Here is a 24,413-nt window from a genome sequence, read left to right on the forward strand (position 1 = left end):
AGTCATTTCTATATCTTTAGTTTCTGGAATTGTGGATGTGTGGAGCAGAGCCACATGTTAACCCCCCTTCAGTTAAATATATTGGTACAGTCGACCTGCGCGCCAAAGTTTTGTAACAACAGCAATGGCGTCTAAAGCAGGTAGGTGTGTTGTCGATGTGCATACTTCTGCAAATTTTAACAAATGCAACGGTGCAATTTAGCTAATTTTAAAGACGATGTAGGCTGTCTTATGTGTTATACTGCTTGTTACAAAAGTTGTCATTTCATGTTTTGGCCAGGCTTTCTTTTATGGGCAGATAGCTTGCATCAACGGTAGCTTCATGGCTAAAGTTGGAGCAAATCACCCTCATTTAAGTCATTAAAGACTTAACGTAACTACTTGTGAGCTGGTTTCATTCACAGGAAGTGTTTAATCTGTGTATGCTTTGCTGTGTTATTCCCTTATCTAATATTACATACTCCAATATTTCCCTTAATTAGTCGGTGTTTAAAAACCAGTGTTATGAAAACAAACGTGTTGTTCAGGTCGTCGAGGGACGAAGCGCAAAGCGGAGGCTCCGCTAGAGGAGAAACCAGCCGTGGAGGAGGAGAGAGGAGAGGGGGAGGACGGGCAAAGAGTGGTCATTGAACACTGGTAGGTATATCACTACATAATCAATAACCATTATTTCAGTAAAAGTAGAAGTGCCTCAACGTAATAATAATCCATTACAAGACCTGCATTCAAAACATTATTAGAATGTAAACAAAATATCAAGTATCAAAAGTAATCAATCATAATCAGTATCAATTACGCATTAAGGCTCCATTTATTTGAGTATTATAAATCCACATGTATTCACTTTTCATTGATACAAAACACAGGAAAAAGAGCAAATCCTCACATCAGAGAAGCTGGAACCAGAGACTGATTGGTGGTTTTGACTGGAAAATGACTAAAATGGATAGTTGATCAAAACAGTTAATCATTTTGATTCATTTTCATTCGAGTTGTGGCTTTCACAGAGAAAGCTGACTGCCCAACAACTTGTTAAAGAAGCAGCATCATTTAACAATGAGTTGATGTTTCTTCTACAACGTCAGAGCATGAAGCTCATGGAATAATGTCTACACCTGCATATTAGTAGCTCTAAAGTGTTTTTTTAAGTTATTATAGTTGTTTTCTGCTTATACTTCTTAACTATAGTTGTCAAATAAATCAAAGATAATATTTCCCTCTAACATGTATCGAAGTAGAAGCATAAAACGAAAATACTCATGTTAAACACAAGTATCTCAAAGTTGTACTCAAGTTGTACTAGTACTTGATTAAATATGCAGAGTTACTTTATCATATGCAGCAACAGTTTTCATGAATAACTCGCACACAGATGTCCACCCTAATGGTCGATGTGTTATTTCTGGCAGCAAGAGCTGACGAGTGTATAGGCGTCATGCCGAGGAGGTGAAATCTGCACTCCTGGCTGCACGCCCCGGACTGACTGTGGTCCTCAACCCTGAGAAACCTCGTAAGAAAAGCTTCGATATCACTCTGCTGGATGGAGGCAAAGGTGAGGAGAAGGGAGAGGTGGAAATCCAAGAATAGCTCAGACATTTCCCCAAGAAGACCGTCATTCTGAGCCAAGTGTCACTACTTCTGTTTTTGACTTCTACCTATTTGAGGCTGCTATTAAAGGTTACAAAATTACATTTACAACCTTTTCTTATCATGCAGCTAGTTTAATTTTATTTCTGAGGTTATGATAGATTCAGCTTTTGAAATGGATAGTGATGGAGGTTAATGGAAATTCGTTAGGTGTTCAGAGCATTGAAAAAGTCTATCACCAAACAATTTCCCTAACCGAAAACCTCAGTTACTCAGAAAAATCACAGGCATTGCTTTGAAAAATTTTCCTTGTTTTCTATCTTCAGTTTAAATAAATAACCACCAGAGAGTCGGAAGTTTGCACTGAGAACGAGCGCAGCCCCCTGTCAAATTCAGCATAATGTGTCGCCTGTGTCTATTATGTTCATACTGTATGTATGATGATTATATTGCTCTAAGTTAAGAGGTTGGTGCACAAGTTACTGTTCACTTTTTAACCACGTTTTTATTTGAGTATCAGAGTCAACTGTCTTGAAATTTGTTAATTTTACTTCAATCCTCCAGAAACTTTTTAAACAGAAGTATTAGGCTGTATTCAGACCAAGTCAGGTGGTGCAGAGAAAACACCAGTCCTCCCATTCATTTGAATGGAGGTAGTGCGTTTCGGCTGCAGCTGTTTTTGCCGCTGCAGCACCGCACCGGACCACAGCTGGAAAGTTGGAGAAACGCAACATGACGTCACTGCGGCTGAAGGCTGCGGTGGCCAATCACAGCTGGAGATCAGACTGATCAGAGTAGTAAACTCTGCCATGAGGGAGCACAAAGATGTTACAAGGATGAGGGGAGTACATTTTTATTCATATGATAACGTTAAAAATAAAGTTAGACTTTGCCGTCAGCTTCTCGACTCATTTTAAAAAAGACGAGAGAAATGAGAGAGAGAGAGCAGCTGTGGCCGAGTGAGCTAGAGAATGAACGAAGAGAGGGAGCGCTGGTAATGAGAAAGCCGGTGAATCAGATCAATAGAATGTTATTTTGTGATTGTTTCACAGCGGTTACGTTCTAGAGCACAAATAAATACGCCCACACCCCCCCCACACCTCCGCTCGACCCTGCGGCTGAACACCGCACCGCCTGATTTGGTCTGAATACGGCCTTACAGCTTATCTTTTATCTTTTGTTCCCACAAATGACACATTCTTCCTCACGTCTCATGTCCACAGAAACATCTCTGTGGACTGGAATAAAATTGGGTCCGCCTGCTAGGCTGAAGTTCCCTCAACCAGATGTTGTAGTTGCTGCTCTACAGGAGGCTCTGAAGGCGGAGTAGACGCACGGTGAAGGTTTGTCATCTCAAAACTGTCTGACAGAGTTTGGAAAATAATGTCACACTAAATATTTTATTAGCTGTAATAAATAAAAACGATGCGAGTCAAATGAAACTTGAGACTTGACAGAGTACATTACTTTCAGAATTTCTCCTTTCAAAGTTCCTTCTTAGTTTCAAACGAGGGAACCAAACATGGATTTAATAATACTATTTTTTTGTTGTTAAAATCCAGGTGCTGCTGAGCTCCTGTTTGAATGTCACAGTCCAAAAAGTTATTTAGGTTGTTGCGTTATTTGTTAAAACAGGGTTCCTGCAGATCCTTGAAAAGTCTCAGATTACATTTTCAGAATTTAAAATGTCTTAAAAAGTCTGATTTTTAATTATTGTAGGTCTTAAATTTTGAAGTGATGCCTAGTTGAATCTCCCCACAGGATTCACTTATTTAAATATGGTTTGATCTTTGGTCGCGACTCAGTCCAGCTCTTTCTTTTCTTTTTCTGGTAATGTTTTGATTGGTTCTACACAGATCACCTGCTCTCACCAAGGTAACAGGATTAAAGAAGTACGCAAAACAGTAAGCCAGGGGGTTCAGAGAAGACGCAAAGTCCTCTGTTATATCTGATAGTTGCTGGAATCTGGATAATGTTATTATCACAGAGCTGCAACGGCCAACATGAAGGAGAGGAGCAGACTTTTAATTTGGTGTTTACAGATTTAATGGACTGTTAAAGTGGATGAAAAGTAGAAAACTGTATGTTCAGAACTTCTGGGAGAGATAACGTGTGTCTCAATGGGGAGAATTAAGTATAACCTGCTCTGTGAGTGTGAGAGCAACCACAACAGCCTTTTTGTTTAACACAATGTTGTCAATTCCAAGCAAATTGTAATTAAATTTTAATTGAAAATGCTTTTTAACAGAGTTGTATCTAATGTTAACGTAACAGTGAGACACAGTTCTTCTCATATGCCATTCATTTCATTACTTTATAAAATTTTACGGATGATTGTTATATGGAGATACAAAATATCCCTGTTAATGTTATCAAATTGATTTCAAACATAAAGCTCAGCACTAATGTACATTTGTTTTGCTGTGGAAAGGGTATTAAATTTTCTCTGTCAAGGTCTTAAAAAGCATTAAATTTGATTTTAAAAAAGTGCAGCAACCAAACAGGAAGCTCTGGTGCCTTAAACCTGTATTCTCTCTGATGACCAACAGGGGGCGACTCCGCTGGAAGTCCAATTGTATAGAAGTCTATGAGAAAATGACACTACTTCTCACTTGATTACATTCTTTTAAGCAAATTCCCTCTTTGTGTTTCCCTGTTGAGCTGCGGTGGAAGTATAGTAACAAAAAGAGGAACTTTTATTTTTATTACAGCAAGAAAAACTTATATCAATGTTCATTTAGGCACCTGATTGTTGTTTTAAAACATCTGACATTCATGCCAATAAAGCTTATTGATCTGACTTGAAAAATTGTGAACCCGTCCTCCAAGCGCTCTACTAACAGTGGTGTGTTAGGACTGATAATAGTGTAGCGTTTAACAGTACATTTCTTGTCTTTCATGCAGCTGAGCATTCAGGAGATGTGGCCCACGGACGCAGAATGATGAGGAGTGACTAAACTGGATGTCTCTCCTCTGATGATCCAAGCTCCGTCAGCTCACATCTTCTGGATACATGGTGACACCTGGTGGAGCGTCTCTGATCCAACACATTCCTCAAATGCATAGTCCTGCTGCTTTTTCCCCAGTTTCTGAACGGTTTATGGTGCTTTTATATCTCTCTTTGGTAAATAAAGTTTTTTGTGGTTTCTTAATTATTTTGTGCCTGTTGGTTTGTGTTTTCTGGCTTAAGATAAGCAGTCATTTGTATATCTTTAGTTTCTGGAATTGTGGATGTTTAGAGCAGAGCCACAATATCCAAAAAGATGTTTTTCTGTGTTAGTTTGGAGCGATACAACCATTTAAAAATGTATTCAAATAACTTTTAAACAACTAATACGAATAAAAAAGGCTCCATAGAGAGATGACAGATGCTTTTTACTCTCTTTATGCGATTAAAGTCATCATAGTTATATTAAAATCACAAAAAATGTTTTCAAATTTACTTTCACTACCAAAAGTAACGGTGGTTGATAACCAACGTTAGCTCCAGCTTTGAGCACAACTGGTTGCTAAGCACTGGTTGCTAAGGACGTGACCTCATCTCTACGCGACCTGTACAGCAGCGGTTCTTCACGAGTGGGGGAACTTATTTTTATACTACAATAAGGACTGAAATTAGTTCGTAAGTACAAGATATCAAAATAAGCAACGGGTAAAAAGTCGTGTGACGTTTAGGGGGTAGTTTATTGACATATAGAGAGATTGTAGGTCGTCGCTTTGCGTTTTAACACTGAAATTAGTAATGCTAATAAAAGTTAGCGTCGGCTAGCTAACGCTAGCCGCTGAATTCGCCTTTATGCTATGAAATTGTTCTCTCACAGTGTGTCATTGTCGATAAGTAATCCTCTTCTGAAATTTGCCCAACACTGGAAGCAATTTTAACTCAAATACAGCTCACGCTCCCAAGTCTAGACTTTCTCTGATTATTAATTAGCATAATTGGCTTTAACTGCTTGTTTAAATTAATGTCAGTAACGCTCTGAGTTGAGCTCTCAGTCCTTATGATGTAAATTAGCGTTAAATAGTTTTGGCTCTGGTATGACAAACCTTAAGTAAGACATTTTAGAACATAGGGGCTCTGTTTTGACGAGCATTTGTCTATATTGACATTTTATACAGTCAGTGTATCTGAATACTTCAGAAAGGAATATATTAAAACAGAGCTGCAACGATAATCTTTTAGTCGATTGACAAAAAATTACTCGCCAACTTTTATACTATGATAATTGAATAATTGTGTTAGTCATTTTTTAAGCAAAAATGCCAAACTTTTGCTGGTTCAAACTTCTCAAATGTGAAGATTTTATGGTTGTCTGTCTTCTGTGATGGTAAACTGAACATTTGAAGCCATCAAATTGGCCTGTAGGGAATTATAAAGGGCATTTTTCACCATTTTATGACATTTTATAGACAAAACAACCAATCAATTAAAAGAAGAAATGTTAAGGAGAGTAATCAATAATGAAGTTAGTTGCAGTTCTACATTAAAACAAAAGTACAGTCTTTAGTGTCAGCTCTTAAAAGTACAGCAGTATTTGAAATATTGTGACAATGGCTGTTGTTTTTATAGTATTGCATATACATCTAAACTTCATTTTGAAATGCAGCTATTGCCATCTAGTTTGAACACAGACATTATCATTTCAGTCATGGCAACAGAGGGTGCAGAAAAGACGAGCGAGGATGCTCCAGTACCTGGAAAAGTCAGCACTAGGTTTGATCTGGAGAAGGAGACTGAACTACGGTTTGAGGTGGAGGCAGGAGAGGCTGCAGAACAAGTTGAGCTGGAGCTCCTCACAGGAATGGCTGAGGTCTTTGGCTCAGAGCTGAACCGCAACAAGAAGTACATATTTGGACCAGGCTCCAAGATTGCAGTTTTCACCTGGCAAGGCTGCAGTGTGAATCTTTATGGGAAGCCAGAGGTGAGCACCTGCAGGAGGGTCTATACAAGTGTGTGATTGTTGATTCAACTCACTCTGTGTGTCTTTGTGTGTTTGAAATTTGATGATGCTCAAATAAACAGCTTCTTTCCATTACCACAGGTGTCTTACGTGTCCAAGGATACTCCCATGCTGCTCTACTTGAACACACACGCTGCCCTGGAACAGATGAGAAAACAGGCAGAGCGGGACAATGAGAGGGGGCCGAGGGTAGGTTTGAATATCTATGCATGAGTGAGTAGTCAAAAACGAAGAACTGTTGTTTTCAGGGGCGTTTCTAAGTACATTTGTAGGATCCCAGGAAATACATTTTACATTGACATTGAATAACAAATCCTCTCTCAGGTGATGGTGGTGGGACCTACTGATGTGGGGAAGTCGACCGTGTGCCGGCTGCTTCTGAGCTATGCTGTGAGAGTGGGCAGGAGGCCCACACTGGTGGAACTGGATGTCGGGCAGAGTGGGGTAAGACAATAAATATGGATCCATGCTGAAATGTGTGGAAACAGGCTGATATTTTAACTGTTGCACCATGCAGACATAATTATCTTGAATTCAGAACACAGCATACACATCTGTTTTGTAGAACAGACAATTTGCTTCTCTTCTTGGTCAAGAAAGAAATTTGCACCATTAAGAGTAAAGCCATAAATGTCTGTTCCTCTCAGTCACACCTATAATACATTTTGAAAAACATATTTTGAATCGATCCTGTTTTAATGGTTGGAAAAGTAGAGAGGTGTATGTTGTGGCATCATGTTACGGGCATGAGATGATGTGCTTTTAAGTCATCGCCATAATTGTTGGTTGACAAAGACAGTTACCTGTTTTGTACACAATCTCTTACCATGAATATTTGATATTGGAATGAAAGTGTTGAAAAACATTAATTTGAGTGCCATTTGTCCATTAAGTGGATAGCACAATCCTGAGTTCCAAACAGAGTAGTTACTCATGCCTTTGTTAATGTAATCATTCATAAAATAATTGCAGTGCATCCTGATCAACCTCTGCTCTCGAGGTGAGTAGTGAAATCTCAAACTTTATCAATATTAAATGTAAGGATCATCCTCTACCTTCAGGTGTCTGTACCTGGGACAGTGTCGGCACTGTGCATTGAGCGTCCAGCAGATGTGGAGGAGGGTTTCTCAGTCCAGGCTCCTCTGGTCTACCACTTTGGCTCAACTACACCAGGGACCAACATCAAACTGTACAATAAGGTGAGAAAAGAATGATACCGAATATTTGATAATACAACAGTATGAAGCTAAAAAACATTTATCCTGCCTGGTGATGAGATATTGATTTTCTCTGCCTACTTCAACTCTTCCCTTCTCATGATGTGTAGCTGACATCATGCCTGGCCGAGGTGTTTTCCCAGCGCTGTGAGGTGAACAGGAAGGCCAGCGTGGGCGGCTGTATCATCAATACCTGTGGCTGGGTGAAGGGCTCTGGATACCAGGCTCTGGTCCACTGTGCATCTGCCTTTGAGGTGGATGTGGTGCTGGTGCTGGACCATGAGAGGCTCTACAATGAATTAAAAAGGGACCTCCCGCACTTTGTCCGGGTTGTGCTCTTACCCAAGTCTGGGGGGGTGGTGGAGCGCTCCAAGGAGTGCCGGCGGGACACTCGGGATGAGAAGATCCGAGAGTACTTCTACGGCTTCCGTGGACTGTCCTTCTACCCTTTCTCCTACGAAGTGCGTTTCTCCGATGTCCGCATCTACAAGATTGGGGCACCATCCATCCCAGACTCGTGTCTGCCACTGGGAATGTCTCAGGATGACACACAGCTGAAGCTTGTGCCCGTGACGCCAGGGAGAGACCTCACATATCATGTGCTGAGCGTGAGCAGTGCAGAGGACGGAGAGGAAGGCGCTAGAAAGGGTATAGTGGAGAGTCCTGTGTGCGGCTTTATTGTGGTGACTAATGTGGACACACAAGCACAGGTGATGAAAGTGCTGTCCCCGGCACCCAGACCACTGCCCCGACACACTCTGCTTATCATGGACATCCGTTTCATGGACATGAAATGAAGAAACATTTCAGGGAAGAGGACTGGGTCGCACAAGAACTGGGCAAGGAGGAGTTCTGTTGAAAAGAGTTTAGTGTCAGGGGAAACGAGTTTGTTTTCTTGTTTGTGCTTTGTAAATTCTCAGAGGGGATTTAAGTATCAAAGTTGGTGTAAATTATTCTCCAGTTTTATAAACCACAATGTACAGACATTTGTGACAAGAACTGTTTTATCAGTACAGGAATTATTTTTCTTGATAATCTGTTTTATAAACATTGTTCTTTTCTTGGGTAATAAATTTTTAAGAGCGTAAAATATTGTGTGTTAATTGGACTCTCTGCCATGGTCAGTATATTTTTGGTATCAGGTCAATTGCATCAATATAAACAGTGTATATTTTGGCTTTGGAAAGTATTCAGACCCCCTCATGTTCTGCACACTTTTTAATACATTTTTTGCAAATGTAATAAAAATCAAAAATAGAAATCTCTCAATTATATGTAAGTGTGTGTGTATATACATATGTATATATATATAAGTATTCAGATCCTTTGCTATGGCACAAATTGAGCTCAGGTGCATCATGTTTGCTTTGCTTATCCATGACTTATCTCTAAAACTTGATTGGAGTACATCTATGACAGATGAAATTGATTAGACATGATATAGAAAGGCACACACCTGTCTACAGTAATCGATTGGTTGCAAAACTATATATGTGTGTGTGTGTGTGTGTGTATACTTATTTATAACTTTATCAAGATTTGGAAAAGTCAGTAAGTAGAACAAAGTTGTTCTTAGACATGTGTGTATCCTGCCTTCATGAATGTGTACTGTACAATCTATAGAGTTCAACCCGTCTAATTGGATAAAACTGGGGCAAAAGACACTAAACTGTTGGCTATATCCCAACAGACATACCAGTATGGCAGTAACTGTTTAGGACTACAATAAGAGCTCATTTGTTTGTTCTGTCAACACCTGGCGGCTCAAACTGGAGCTCATTGTTCAATATTCTTCAGGCCTACATGCTGTTGTAATGTTTTATATTGTTGGATGTGGATATTTGGCTAAATATGACAGCAACATGAACGATATAGGACACAAGTTGTTAACATGCAGAAACAATCAGTCCTATTGACGCAACATACTGTGTGTGTCACCATCTTAAATGCAATTACTCAGCATAACGCACAGCTTTTTATATACATGTGATAAAATGATATATATACTGATATATGGCCTTAATTTATAATTAGCATGTTTTCTTTATTCCCTATTTTCTGTGCTATTGCTCTAAACCAGAGGTTTTCAAAGTGGGAGGCGGGTCTCCCCAGGGGGGCTCCAAACAGTTTCAGGAGAAACTCAGTGAATGGAAATGAAAAAATATCACATTAGTTATCAAAAGGAGGTCACATAGAATAGCCCAAATGTGTGTGATTTGGTTAAAGAGATAGTTCAGAAATACAGTAGTTTGGGGGAATTTTACTGTTTTTCCCACTTTCCCAGAGTCAGAAACAAATTAACGCCTCCAGGCAGACCTTTATTATATATTTGGTGTAAACTGAAGTATGTCAAACAGTAATATCAGGCTATCTTGGCTCAAATGTTGAGTGTCAAATATAGGATCATGAATATGTTATTTGAGGTCACCTTTTTCCAAGCTTTGGCCTGAGTCTGAGGCCCACAGTCTCAGACTTTGAAAACCCTGCTCATTAGCTGTAATCAGGTGAGTTTTTTGTTGACCATCTGGGATCTTTGAGGTAAACTTCACAAAGGAATAGTTGTTCTGTTGTGAATAGGAAATTATATATAATAATAAGTTAATGCCAGTAATTTTATAACATATCAGTATGAATGTGAATTTAAGTATTTTAAGTTTTTTGTGCAGGTCTACTGTGAGAAAGAAAATAGTGGTTTAATTATTTTTATTGACTTTTGTTGACTTTTGTCAATAAAAGTTTTTTCTATTTATTTGTGGTTAATTGAACTTTTCAATCAGGGAAAGAAATTTATAAAAGGACTATATTAGAAAAATAACAACAAAATGTAAATTAATATGTTAATTATTTGTCCCGTTTAATTCTAATGAGATGATCTGCCACTTTCGCCATCTGATAAGGAAATCTGTAGAAATACTACAACATTGTTTTTGAGTCATACTGATTCTAATAAGACCCCAATTGCTGCCTTATTAAAAGCAGGTGCAGCGAAATCAACAATTAGACAAGACTGTAGCAACTGTAAGCCTTTTTCACAGAAGACATCTAGACATGTCACAGTAGGAAAAGCACTGCTGTAAATAATGATATGAATGCTGGCTGAATTTCATTTAACTGCTTCAGTTTCAGGTTCCTGGTATTGTGCGTGCTGGCTCACTGTCACACTGGGTCCATTGAGCAGAACGGAGCCGTTAATGTTATTAGTGACACTTGTGCTTTTATTACTATGACAAGTCAAAAATGTGTGAAAAAAGCCTACTGAGGACATCAAGGTCATGTCAGTATTGTTTCTGGGAATGGGACACTTTCAACAACCTGAGTTTTTATTCCACAAGTACTCACAACTAACTTTCATGTTTGAATTAGGCTTTTTCTGGCAAAAATTAGGATGAAATGTCCATAAAATTACAGGATTTAATAGGGCTAAACTGGCAATACATTCCAGGAAGCTTAAAAGAGCATTTACATGATCATATAAGGAGATAACATTTACAGTTACAGGATATAAATAAATTGTGAAAAAGAATTGTCAAAAAAGTTCATGTTTTGGTGGCTCAAACTTTTCTTAGAGGGGTCGGGTTGTGCTGGGAATTTGGAATTTGGACTCATGACCTCAGTATTCATAATATCCTGGCAATGGCCCTGCCTTTACATCAGCAGTTGGCAACCTTTTTGGCTTGTAACCGCTTCAAATGAGGCAGCAGTGGTGGAAGAAGTTTTCAGATCCTTTACTTAAGTAAAAGTACCAATACAGCAATGTAAAAATACTCCATTACAAGTAAAAGTCCTGCATGAAAAATCCTACTACATTAAAAGTACATGAGTATTAGCAGCTAAATATAGTTAAAGTATTGCAGTAAAAGTAGTGGTTGGGTCCCTCTGACTGATATATTATTAGGGCCTGAGCCCCAAAGGGGAGCAGACCCCTATCTGTTCTGTTTCTTTCTTTCTTTCTTTCTTTCTTTCTTTCTTTCTTTCTTTCTTTCTTTCTTTCTTTCTTATCTCGCCACTTCAGACCTAAATTTGACCCCCTAAACATGTTCAAAAACTCACCAAATTTGGCACGCACATCAGGTCTGGTGAAAAATTTGATAAAATGTAACAGTCTCAACAAGACCTACAAATCATACGCTGACACCCCTGACCTAAATCCAACAGGAAGTCTGCAATATGCCCATCAATGTATGACTTTGTGCCAATTTTGGACCCTGAATAAACGCTATCTCCTCCTAGGGCGTATGGTATCGGCCTCAAACTTTAGTACATGACTTACCACGCTGTGCTGAAAAAAAGTTATTAAAAACTTTGTAATAACTCGAACGGTTTAGATATTATAAGCCCTGAAAGTTGTAGTGCCACATCGCACCTTACAATGTAAACCAATGGGGAGGCAATCTCTAGGCATGGACTTTGTGTCAAACAAATGGTTCTGATGTCTAAACTATAAGTCTGACCACTTTCAAACCTGTATCAATGGATTTGCGACGAAATTTCCTACAAAAGAATGTAACTTTTGATGTAGGATTTAGCCAAAGTCATGGGATTTATGAGAATATTTCACAAGAAGAGTGACATTCTCCCATTCTCCTCTTCAACTGAGAGGGAGAGAGAGAGAGAATGGGGGGGGGGGGGGGGGGGGGGGGGGTTGAATAGAGCTCATCGAGTGACAGACACAGGAACAGTTTCTTCCCTGTCGTTATCACACTTATGAACAGTTAACTCAGGCATTGAGCAATAACCCTGGATCACTAAAATAACCACTGTACCTACAAATTATACATATTTATTTTAGTTTAAAATACAAAATGTGCAATACATTTACTGTACATTTGAACAGGCAAATACATATACTGCACACAACCACCTACTATTTGTATATAAAGAAACATGTCACTTTGTTTACCATTTAATATTTATCTCAGCACTCTTCACTTCTTTGCACTATCTGTATCCTGTTTACAGTTCACAGAAGGAATTTCACCTGTATACAGTCATTCCTTGTGTGTCTTTCTGAAGATTGTTGTGTTGTGTGTAAGTACATTGAGAGCCATTAAACTGGGGGTCAATTTCCTTGTATGCGCAAACATACTCGGCCAATAAATGTGATTCAAATTCTGAAATTGTAAAATAAGTTGTTCAGGTGCCAAGAGATACAGATATTTATCCAGTTACTTCCCAAAAAAATGCTTGACATTTCATTGATTCATGTATACCTATCATTACTTATGTTTTGTAACTGGTATTTATAATTTATTATATTGTTGGAAGGACATCTGGAGCCAGAGATGGTGGATTGCAAACATGCAGAAGGATGCAGAAATAAGGGCTGTAAAAACAAGACGTACATGTTCCTCTGCATAGCCAGAAAGAGAAATTGTTTCCTGGATTATCATTGCTACAAGTAAAACTCAAAAAGTAACATGCAAAGAAATGAAAACACGGAATAAGTTTTTAGATTTGCAGAAATAGTTCATTCTTTCCATACCTTAAATCAACAAATAACTCTCACAAAGAATTTAAAAGCAAAGAAATACAGGAGCAATAACAGATCAAAGAAGATTTGAGTTCAGCTGTTCCATAGCTGAAATTAAAAAAAAACACACTCAGAGATGTCAAGGTAAGACAAGGAAAGCAAAATAAACTTTAAAAATTAGCTTTCTGTTTAATAGAAAATCTATTGAAACTTGCCAAAAAAAATAAACAAAAAAGTGAAACAAATACAAAATGAAAGAAAGTTAAATATGTTGTTGGTTTAAGATGGTAGTATGGCTGGAAACCTTTAAATTTTGTACTGTCATGTTTGACTGCTGTCTACTACAGTGGACATGCTGTAAAAAATTAAAAAAAAAGATTTTGAAAAGGTCTAAATTATTAGATGTTTCTTTTACTCTAAACCTACAGAAAATCACACACACACAAAAAACAAAATTGGAAGACACTTTTTTTCCTTGGTTCTCAGGAGGTTATATACTGTATATTATTGTTTCCACTATCTGCGCTGCTCTGAGCTGTTTCTTGAGTCCACTCCCTCCTCGGCCTCTTATTGGCTGACCCTCACACCTCGGTCTCTGATTGGCTGATCTTACCACCTGAGGAACGACGGACTTGTTCCGGGATTCCGATGTCGGCCTAACAGGCGAGCTAACCGCTAGCGGCTAACTGAAGGAGCACCGAGACGACTCTCACCCTAGAGGCAAGACAGCTCGCATGTTCGATAACCAGTACGTCCTGCTTGTTTTACCAGCTCTTCGTGGTGACTGTGTAGTTGAACGCAACTATAGTTATAATGCCAGTCGTCAATGAATGCTAACTTTTACTCCGCGAATTTAAAGCGTTCATGCTAGCCAGGTAACGCTAGCTAACTCCCTTAGCTTTGGCTGTGGGAAAGGACTGAGCAGTGTCGCAAAAACTTTCGAGGCTAGGTAAGAGCTAACGAATTACTGAAGTATTGCGTTTGAATCTCTAATTTTTTAGGTCGTTTCAAATAAAACACAGCAGCGTTATTAGTGAACTTTAAAAGACATGAAGTGTAGTTTAATGAGGTGCCTTGTGGTGTGAGCAGATTATGTCAGTTGTCTTGATTGAATCCTGCCCTGGCCTGTTGTTTAACGCTTGGTCTTTTTGAAGGTATGATTAAAAGATGAAGCGATCTAACAGTGTTTATTACTATCAAACATAAGCTAGCAGCTGTAAGTGTGCCACAAACGATCAGAAATGTGATTAAATCTGCTCAACCGGCCACTTAGCGATGTAGCTTTGCGAGCTGCAAATTGTTGCGGTGACATGACAGGCAGGGCTCGACGCGGAGATTTTAGGATTAACATCCATTATAGTCTGGGGGGGATTTGTTGTGGGGCAGATGAGATGATTAACAACAGACACACTGTCACTGTGTCTCGGCCACAGCTCTGTATTTGTGAGTAATTTACTGATGATTGTTGAGAAGAGGGGTGTGTCCAAACTATCAGATTACACTGTTACTCCAGATCCGTTTTCAGTGTGTTCACACTACACGGACGAGTTTTTCATGTTGAGATGAGGGAAATTAAGCCTGATGTGTGTCACTGATCGAGGTCTGAATTTCCAGTAGTGGGAGGTGTTTTTTTTTTTTTTTTTTTTACCACCTGAGGGCATTGAGCTGCCTGTTTATCAACAGCAGGCTGGTGGACAGCTCAATGAGTAATTGTGAGAAATGTATATACACACAGCTTTTAGGACTGTAAGAAGTTGGTTAGTCAGCCTGATTGTTGTGAAATAAGGGTGAAACATCTGCCTCTCTTGGTTAACTCAGTATTGTAACTTAAAAAGGAAATAAAGTTTTGACGGTGAACTTGCAGAAATGAACCATGGACATTTTCATAAATTGGTATGATTATAGGTGCTTGTGTTCTCCATTTTGTTATAATTTGTAGGGCTACAACTATTTATGTTACAGATTTATCTGTCATGTATTTTAATCACTACCTTGTTGTCTATAATGAATGTTAGAAACTAGTGAAAAATAGCCATCACAATATCCTAAAACTTAAAGTGACATCGTTATATTGTTTTTATTTTCCAACCAACAGTCAAAACCCCCAAAGTATCACATAAGACAAAGAAAAAGTGCCACATCCATACAAGCCAGAATCTGGAATTATGTGTGAAATTTTAAAAATGAATTGATGATCAAAATAGTTAATTGCCAGTTGACTATCAAGTTCTTATTTGTTTTTGTTTTTTTGTTTTTTTTTGGGTTTTTTTACAGGGACGTCCCTCAACTTGCCAACAGAAGCAGCGGATGAAAGAAGACGGGGGACAAAGAGAAAGAAAAGGACTAATATGTATCAGACTATGTAACACCACTGCTGCACATGGCTTTGTTTAAAAGGCGCAGAATGGGAAAGGAGGTCTATCTGCAGAGAATTTGGAGGTGGGAGAGGTCTCTACATCCAGACCTGGCCGAGTGCGGCGACACCGCGGTGACATACACGGGACTTCTTTTTGGATTGAGTTGATTTTGTCCCCATATTGAAACAAAAACTGAAAGAGGGATCTCAGAGGATCCACCAGGGACTCTGCTTGGCTATTTGAGCTATTTTACGAGTAAAGGCAAGGCTAGACATAATTTTTTTAAGGCTTCTTTTTTTAAGCAACTTTTTAAAAGTAAACTCCAGCTGGACTTTTGTTTAACATTAAGCAGCTTCTTGGAACAGATTTAAAAGTGAATTTGTTGGTTTAGTTGTTTTCCCCTGCTGACTTAGTTTGAAACGCTGGAACCGTCCCTCCTGCAGCCATCCTCAGTTCCTTCCACCCACCCAGTGCCTAAATAAGCCCTCTCGGGACAATCACAGAAGTCATCAGCAGCTGCTGCGCTCAATCCCCTGCCTGTTCTCCTCTACGTGCTTCTTCGCTCAGCCTGCCGGCTGTCCACCCACTACCTCTTTTAATTTTCTGGTCTTTTCCTTTTTTATATTCATTTTCTCCGAGAGCTATAATCAGACCTCAAGCACAGTGACGAGCGTTAATGAAAACACTGAGGTTCAAGAGTGGAGAGAAGCCTAGATTGTTCCAGTTTTAGTCGTGTGTGCGAGTGTCTGTGCTTTTGTGTTAATGCACAAGAGTGTTATGGTTGCACTGGTGACAGGGAGCAGCTTAAGATTAGATTTATTTATATTGTTGCACCAAATACAGTTACATTAAAGCCATACAAAAATATTTATGAATTACGTACACATATTTTTGTATCACATTGCTCTTGTATAGTCTTGCTTTTATAAGCTTGTATTAAAATTATGCACACAAAAGTAAATATTTACAACAAGCTGTGCACATGCAATTAGAGCTGTATACTGCTATATATAAAAGGAATCTCTGTGAGTCCTTATTGTAGTGCCAGGAGATTTTTAGATTTTTTTAGACTGGACGCAGAGAATCCCTCATGTTTCCATTCAGTTGCTGCTTTGCATAGTGTTGGTTTCTTTTTTCAGTCTGTATTCATGGCCTCTCCTCCCAAACAAACACCATATTTGCCATTCTGACCTGTAAATCGCCCTTTACAGTAGGTAGACAGTAGATATCTACCTCTCTTTCTGTCTTCCTCCCCTCTCTCTGTCTCTGATGCCGGGCTTCAGTGGTGGGGGTGTCGGGGGAGGAGTAGGTGGCCCTGCTTCTGCTCCTCCCCGTCCATTTAGACCCAGCCGATATGTCCCGGTCTCTGCAGCCACCACTTTCCTTGTCGGATCCACTACCCTCTTCTTCTGCTTCACGTAAGTGCAACTTTATGTCCTGTTTTGTAGTGTTTGTTTCACCGTTGTTTATTCAGAGAACGTTTACTGAGAACACTTGCCTTGTTTTCAGTAACACAGTTCACATTCACACTGTTGCTCAGTCACACCTGTGAGCTCCCCATTACAATCACAGTCTTCTATTTCTGGCCACTGAACAGCCACACTTGAGCTGTTTGGGGGTAAATTGCCTTGCACAAAGGCTTATCAGTGGTTGTTGATGGAGTGTGAAGTGTTATTTGCTATTTTTTCCCCATCTGTGTCTTGCCAGCAAGTGCAGGGATTAGAGCCTGCTTCTGCAATCTCCACTTGCTGCTGTTTTTGTCTCAAACAGACCAAGAAAATGTGTCAGACATTGAAAGACAAGTTGTTTAGGCAATAACATGTCAAAGTGTAATTTTTTTTCTCTTCTTTTTCGTACCGTCCAGGTGCCCATGGTTGTCAGAGTATTTCTCCTCTGTCATTCCCATCTATAATGCCGTGATCTTCCTCTTCACCCTCGCCAACTTCTGCATGGCCACTTTCATGGACCCCGGAGTCTTCCCCAGAGGTAAACACGCATCAACGGTGTTGGCGTGCAAGTATTTAAAAGTCATTATTAAGTAATATTATGTGTAATATTGCAGTGTTTTTTTAGTATGTTGTAGATTAAATGAGACTGAAAAGAAGGCAGCAGAAACATAAATATAGGAAAAATTATAATCATGTTGTGCTAGAAATTGATGGCAATAATTTATTGGCCATAAACATAATGCAGAGGCACCGTATAATTAGCCATCATGATGTGAGCATAGTCTCAGTGTTTGTGTCTGTCTTTAGCGGAGGAGGATGAGGATAAAGAGGATGATTTCCGCGCTCCGCTCTATAAGACAGTGGAGATCAAAGGCATCCAGGTGCGCATGAAGTGGTGCTCAACCTGCCGCTTCTACCGCCCACCACGCTGCTCGCATTGCTCAGTTTGTGACAACTGTGTGGAGGTACACACACACACACACACACACAAATATTAGAATATTATGATTATGAATATCAGAGTGGCTCCATTGAACTCTGAATACACAACCGGCACCTCTTAATTTCACAATGAACTTTTATAAACTCTTGTGTGACTTGATTGCTTAACCTAGATCTGTGCTATTCTTAGTTTCCTTGTGTGGGTGTGGGAAGTAAAAACTGTGTGGACATCTAATTTTTTTTTTTAATATGTATTCTGGTTGTTTCTTTTTATTATTATTCTCCTCTTGATGTTTCTTTACTGGTCCTTACCCTTCTTTGTCTGTGCTCTTTCAGGATTTTGACCACCATTGTCCGTGGGTGAACAACTGTATTGGTCGGAGGAATTATCGCTATTTCTTCCTCTTCCTGCTATCACTTACCACCCACATTGTGGACGTATTTGGCTTCGGCCTGGTTTATGTCCTGCACCACCGCCAGCAGCTGGACACGCCACATGCTGCTGTTACGTATCCTCCACTTGGCACGCTGCGGTCATAAAAAAATGCAGAGCAAATTATGAGACTTTCTTTTCATATTTTACTTTTTTTTGCTGGATTTTATTGTAAATTTCTTAACCCTGTTCTCCCAGTATGGCTGTGATGTGTGTGGCTGGTCTGTTTTTTGTCCCAGTCGCTGGCCTGACTGGGTTCCACATTGTACTGGTGGCCCGGGGTAGGACCACAAATGAGCAGGTACATACAAGAGCTAGTTGTGAGCATCACACGCTCCACCAATGAATCCACCCATACAAGTTACAGATTTTCAATACTGTTGTGTTAAATTTGGTCTCCATGTGAGTTGGAGAGTTACCACGGCATAATTGTGTTATTCTCTCCCCCTCCCTCCCACTATAGGTGACGGGGAAGTTTCGTGGAGGTGTTAACCCTTTCACCAATGGCTGCTTGAGGAATATTTCACATGTGCTCTGCAGCTCTCAGGCCCCCAGGTCAGCCTTCCTCTCTCCTCCGCACTCATCTGTTTACTCCCCTCCTCTTACACTCTGCCCCACAATCACTCTTTTTCCACTGCCTCTTTCTTTCCATTGCTCTCTCTCTCCCCCTCACTTTTCCACTCTCCTCTTTTATTATTCTCACTTGTCTCTTCAGTTTAAAACGGAGTATATGAATATAAGTGTGAGGGACATCTGGTGTTGGATTATGTTTCAGTGCAACACAGACCGCCAAGCTTGTTGTTAATGTTTGTATCATTATAATTAGGATTTAAATGCATGTGTATGACCCTTCCTCAGATACATGGGTCGGTGGCGGAGCCCTCAAGCAGCGGAAGTACAGCCACCGTTTCTTAGGCCGGCTCTTACTGAGGCCCAGTTAGAAGCAAAGATACTGGACAACGGCATCCAGAATGACCGACACAGCACCAGGGTGAGTGTGAGTTGACTGTATGCATTGTTGACTTGGGATATTCAGACTGAAAATAGATTGAGGAGATAGACAAATTTCAATGTGTAACAGATGCCAAAACACTGACTAATAGTTTATGAAACAGGACTTTATAACTCCAGAGAGTTATTCTGGCATGTGACAGTTATTTTATCCTTTTTTTTACAATAACTGCAATGAAAACAATAAAACTACACTGCGCAAGTTCCAATGTAATGAACACAGCGCATTGGCAGATGAGGTTGTATTTTCTTGCAGTAAAAGTTGAGCCAGGTTCAGGTTTTTTGCTGGACAAGTCTGTAGTTTTTTTCTTTTTTTGTATTAGCCCTTTGCGTCTGTTCCCTCATTATGCCATGCAGCTTCAGGTTTAATTTCAATGAACAAGTTAGTACTTTGTGTCTGCTTTCATGACTTAACTCTGTTTCTGTTCCAGTCCAAGAGCAGTCTGGACCAGATGGAGAGCCAGTCAGCAGACGCAGAGCCTCCACCTCCTCCAAAGCCGGAGCTTCGGTACCCTGGCCTGCCCCGTGCTGACACGGAAGGTGAGACACATACGCAAACGCATACAAATTCACACTTACAATTCAACCTACAGTAGGTAGTTGTAGGTATGTATCCTGACATGTCAACATCTGAGTGTTGACCAGGTTCCTCAAGGGTTTTACCTCTTACGTAAACAGATGAGTGTTTGTTTTCTAATCAAAAACACACCTCGTTCAAATGTCACGTTTGGTTTCTTTCCCTTCAGAGAGCAGCCTGTTGACAGAAGCTCCACCTACGCCGTCTATGTACAAGTACCGACCAGCCTACAACAGCCCAGGAAGGAACCACACTGCCCTCACACACCCCAACAAGGTACATGCGGAATATAAAATTATCATTATTATGTAGATACTGTACATTAATAGTATAAGAGGAATAATCAGCTGAGAGTGAAGTTAATCGCATGTTTTTGCCTGATTGGAAAACTGACGAGATCACATAAGTAAGCAGACACGTGTGTGTATATATAAGTATTTTCTTTTAAATTTTGACATAAGCTCTTCAGATGTTATTCCAGAATTGGCTTGTTTTAGCATTTAACCTCAACTTTTATTGTCCGAAAAGAAATTTAAAAAACATAAATGAGAAATGAACAGTATCACATAGACGTACAGTAACTTACCAGGATGATACAGCAACTTGTCCTCACCTATATAATATTTCACTGATCATTTGGTAGCTGTTATGCCCTCCCCCTTCTAATTTCGCTTTGTGGTTAATACCATGCCCGTCTTTTTTGTTCTCACTTTAAATTGATCATTCAGTGGCCATCGGTCGATCAGTAAGTCTCAGCTAGTGTCATCTGTGTGTCTGTGTGTCTGTGAGTCTGTGTGTGTGTGTGTGTGTGTGTATCCCTTTGGCAGTCTTTTGTGTGTTTGAGTGGATCTGTCCCTTCCCCCAAAACTGCATTGACTGGAATGTTTAGCTCATGTACTGTATGTACTTGTATTTCCATGTATGTGTTCATACACACAGTCTTTGACATGCAGTGGCTTGCCTGTTCAAGCCAGTCAATGTTCCCAGTCCAGTAGTGTGATGATGGAGTAGAGCACTGGTCAAGCATCCAATTTTCTCCCCACCACTGACTCTTTTTTTCTGTTAGAATCTATAGAATAAACAGTTTTTTTGTGCTATGTTATCTATTCCTGTGGTAACATGATGATTTTCGTCTTTCCTCCTCCCCCTCTTCACTCTTCATCTTCATCACACTCTTCCTTACCGTCTTCCCTCTCTGTCTGCACCCCCTCTACCTTTGGTCCGTCTCCTCCTCTCTACTCTCCTCAGATGATCCGTGGTGAGAGTCTTGACTCTCCGTCTCCCTCCATCCTCCAGTCCAGCCGTCAGCCTAGCTACCGCTCGGAGCCGAGCAGCCTGGATGGGGCCACAGTGGTGGGGGGAGGTGTAGGGGCGCGCAGAGGGGGAGGGGAGAGGGGTGAGGGCCCCGGAGGCCCTGGCGGGACTACTGGTGGGGTGTCAGGGGGCATGTCGGGTTACTCCCTGACTGGACGCTCCTACACCTCCTACCCATCCTCTCTGGTCCTGTCCACTGGCGGCTCCCGCTCCTCCAGCCTGCGCTCAGCGCACACGGCACATAATCCACTGGCCACGCTCCAATCAGAAGGCACCACAGACACAAGCTACAAAAGCCTGGCTAATCAGACGCCTCGGAATGGCAGCCTGTCCTACGACAGCCTGCTGACACCATCCGAGAGCCCAGAGTTTGAATCAGCCGCCCACGAGCTGTCGCCGCAGAAGCCTCATGCTCTGTTTCCCTCGGCGACTATAACAGGCCAGCCTGAGGTGGTGTCACCCAGTACCCCGCTGCAGGGCTATACGTCGCCCTTCCTCTCAGCTCAGATCGCCCAGCAGAGGGAGGGGCAGCTGCTCCAGGGCTCTGCCACTTTCTCCTCCCCCCACAGGGCCTACCTGCGTGCCGTCAGCCCACCCCCTCCCTCTTCCTCTGGGCCTCCTGAGACCCAGCACCTGCTCCAGCATAACCAGGACTCCTCTTCCCGAACCCCTCGTAACCCTTCCTCCTCATCCTCTTCCCCGGGGGCTCGCTCACTAGAGCCCCCTATCTCCCCGCCACCTCGCGGCCTCTCCCTTGGCAAGTCTCAGTCTTACACTGGGGAGGCAGGGCCTCAGCACAAGCCTCGGCCAGCAGGAGGAGGCGCTGTGCTGGGAGGGGGAGGAGCCGGAGGAGGGCAACAGGCTCCACAGTGAGTAGTGATCCGTCGCCAGATCTGTCAGCCAACTACTCTTCCTCCTCCTTCTCCTTTTCCTCCTAATCCTCCTCTTCTTCCTCCCTGGTTTGTGTCAGCCCACCTCTTCCTCCCTGATCTGTGTGAGTCTTCGTTTTCCTCCTCCACAGTTTTCAGTCTTTGCTTGTTTAGTGTTGAACAGTTGGATGTGTTATTGGTTCATTTTGGTGTGTATGTGTGTGAATTAGTGCTAAAAGCATGCCACTATGTGTTGAGCACTGTGTTCGCATGCCTAACCATGCTGCTGTTTACTTCTGTCCTTGTCCTTTTCTTACTCACTATAAGAATAGATACCAAAGGCCTTATAAAATTCATGGTAAAGACACATGTTGCTGTTTGTTTGTTTTGTTATTTTCGAAGTAGAACCACTCACTTCCACATCCCTGTCTCCTTTGTCTCCATCCTCAATCTGCCCTCCCTCCACTCCCCTTCCTGATGGCTGTCCAATCAGATCCACCTCTCGCCCAGTCTTGGCCAATCACACCACATCCAAACCAGGGGGCGGGGTGAAGAAGGTGACAGGCGTCGGAGGGACCACTTACGAGATATCGGTTTGAGTGACAGACATCCTTCATGGTCTATCACACAGAGGGGAAAAAGTCACTGGACAGCTTCCACTTGTCTCTTAACTGAGCTGGATATTATTCATGGCCGCAGGCTCCTGAAAAATGACTGTTTCCGCTGCAACGGACTAAAGGAGCGGGCCTGCCTGGTACTCACTTTGTTATCTTTGTAACGCCGCTGGCCATTCTTTTCTGCCAGCCTTTCGAATTTGAACAAAGAGTAACTGGGGACACTGGTTCATTTTTCACAGGATCAATTTGTCTCCATTTTGCCACTTTGTGAGCCATAGACTGATGAGACTGTATCATCACGGCTGGGTACAGATATGTGTATAGAACACGCATAGCTAACTTGATTATGCTGTTTTACTTTGGTACATTAGCACACAGAGTATTGGCAACGGTGTCTGACACTTAAGGAGAGGACGGACTTTATCCAGCAGATGTAAAATTCAAGAGGGAGGATTTAGGACTGTTGACCAATAGAAACCGTCACTGTCTTCTTTTCCACAGTCTGAACGGACCACACAGCCTGTTTATCGATAGGAGTCAAAGGAGAGAAGAGTCCAACCTATAAACACAGTATCATTTTAGTTTTATAAATCTTTGTTTTTAAATATTGTTTTATATAAATGTATAAAATCCTACAGATTATTATTGGGTCAGATTGTCAGGTTATTGAAGACGACTATTGATGAGGGTGGCAGATGTACTGTGTATAATTATTCTTTTTTTTTCTTTTCTTTTTTTTTTTTAATTCAGCGATTTCAAATCTGTTGCCTGTTTTATAATTGATGGCTGCATCAGCCACTCATGAGCTCTTGCTGGAATTTTTTTTGTCATCCAAAGAGAATGATGATCCTTTGGTGGACAGCTGAAGTGGCAAATAATTGAGCTTCATCTTTGAAAGCCACAAAGAAATTCAGAATCATCATTGCAGCACAAGCATCTTTGTGGAATGTACGCTTGTAATGTTTATGCTAGAGACATTTATGCAAAATCTGTTTGTAGCTTTAAGGTCATTGTATGTCCTTTCTGGTGGTGTGTTTTTTTTTTTTTTTTTGTTTTGTTTTTTTTTCTTCTCTTCTTTTCTGTAATGTTTTGTCTGTCAGTCAATCAAGTTGCTAGTAGAACCTTATACCTTTAACGGATGGCCAGCCAAATAGGTGCAGTGAGGGAAGGGCTTATTTATTTCACCAGAGAAAACAACCTTGTAGTTCTGGACATAATTTCAAACCAGTCTCTATTAGTTGTTTTTTGTTGTTTTGTTTTGTTTTTAAGAGGAGGAAGATTTTTTTTTTTTTTTTTTTTTTTAAAGAAAAAAGTTTATAGTTGAAAAAGATCATTTTGTTTATAAGGAGGTAGGGACTGGTTTGCAATAAGAGACTGTTGATTTAAATTTTTTTTGCCTTGAGACCATTCATAGTGAAACAAACGCGTTTTTATTCTTTTCTATTGGTTTTTATTTTTTACACTTTTTTCTGATAAATCATGTAAGGCAGATTAGATTTTTGATTTACACACTCATTAAAAAAAAAAAAAACTTCTGTAAAGGTACAGTTAATTTGTTTTACCCACAGCCATGTTAGGACAGGATAATTAGAGGGAAGGAGGGAGGAGTG

At 40.7% G+C, this 24,413-nt stretch overlaps 2 protein-coding genes and 1 pseudogene across 3 annotated transcripts; all 3 read left to right on the plus strand.

The window, feature by feature from the left end:
- The first annotated feature begins 36 nt into the window (after positions 1-36).
- On the plus strand, positions 37-4,739 carry LOC121902390 (annotated as a pseudogene).
- Positions 4,740-5,101: 362 nt separating this feature from the next.
- Positions 5,102-8,855, plus strand: clp1 (cleavage factor polyribonucleotide kinase subunit 1). The gene is made up of 6 exons (XM_042418819.1): positions 5,102-5,209; positions 6,235-6,509; positions 6,630-6,737; positions 6,873-6,992; positions 7,610-7,747; positions 7,876-8,855. The coding sequence occupies exons 2-6, from the start codon at positions 6,237-6,239 to the stop codon at positions 8,560-8,562; spliced, it is 1,326 nt and encodes a 441-aa protein (XP_042274753.1). The 5' UTR covers positions 5,102-5,209; positions 6,235-6,236; the 3' UTR covers positions 8,563-8,855.
- Positions 8,856-13,844: 4,989 nt separating this feature from the next.
- Positions 13,845-24,395, plus strand: zdhhc5b (zinc finger DHHC-type palmitoyltransferase 5b). 2 transcript variants are annotated; one of them, XM_042418425.1, is made up of 12 exons: positions 13,845-13,983; positions 15,510-17,010; positions 17,457-17,578; positions 17,848-18,005; positions 18,319-18,491; positions 18,614-18,716; positions 18,879-18,970; positions 19,274-19,406; positions 19,858-19,966; positions 20,173-20,279; positions 21,252-22,186; positions 22,680-24,395. In XM_042418425.1, the coding sequence occupies exons 2-12, from the start codon at positions 16,862-16,864 to the stop codon at positions 22,783-22,785; spliced, it is 2,187 nt and encodes a 728-aa protein (XP_042274359.1). In that variant the 5' UTR covers positions 13,845-13,983; positions 15,510-16,861; the 3' UTR covers positions 22,786-24,395. The 2 variants fall into 2 exon arrangements, with proteins under 2 accessions (XP_042274359.1, XP_042274360.1); XM_042418426.1 differs by lacking the exon at positions 13,845-13,983 and adding an exon at positions 13,992-14,184.
- Positions 24,396-24,413: the final 18 nt, after the last annotated feature.

The sequence above is a fragment of the Thunnus maccoyii genome, chromosome 8, assembly GCF_910596095.1.
Source record: "Thunnus maccoyii chromosome 8, fThuMac1.1, whole genome shotgun sequence".
NCBI lineage: Eukaryota > Metazoa > Chordata > Actinopteri > Scombriformes > Scombridae > Thunnus > Thunnus maccoyii.

Coding starts and splice junctions, on each gene's coding strand:
- zdhhc5b (XM_042418425.1), top strand. CDS start 16,862: ATGCCGGGCTTCAGTGGTGGGGGTGTCGGGGGAGGAGTAGGTGGCCCT. Junction 18,006..18,318: donor TTTGTGACAACTGTGTGGAG/GTACACACACAC, acceptor GTGCTCTTTCAG/GATTTTGACCACCATTGTCC. Junction 18,717..18,878: donor GTAGGACCACAAATGAGCAG/GTACATACAAGA, acceptor CTCCCACTATAG/GTGACGGGGAAGTTTCGTGG.
- clp1 (XM_042418819.1), top strand. CDS start 6,237: ATGGCAACAGAGGGTGCAGAAAAGACGAGCGAGGATGCTCCAGTACCT. Junction 6,510..6,629: donor ATCTTTATGGGAAGCCAGAG/GTGAGCACCTGC, acceptor CCATTACCACAG/GTGTCTTACGTGTCCAAGGA. Junction 6,993..7,609: donor TGGATGTCGGGCAGAGTGGG/GTAAGACAATAA, acceptor CTCTACCTTCAG/GTGTCTGTACCTGGGACAGT.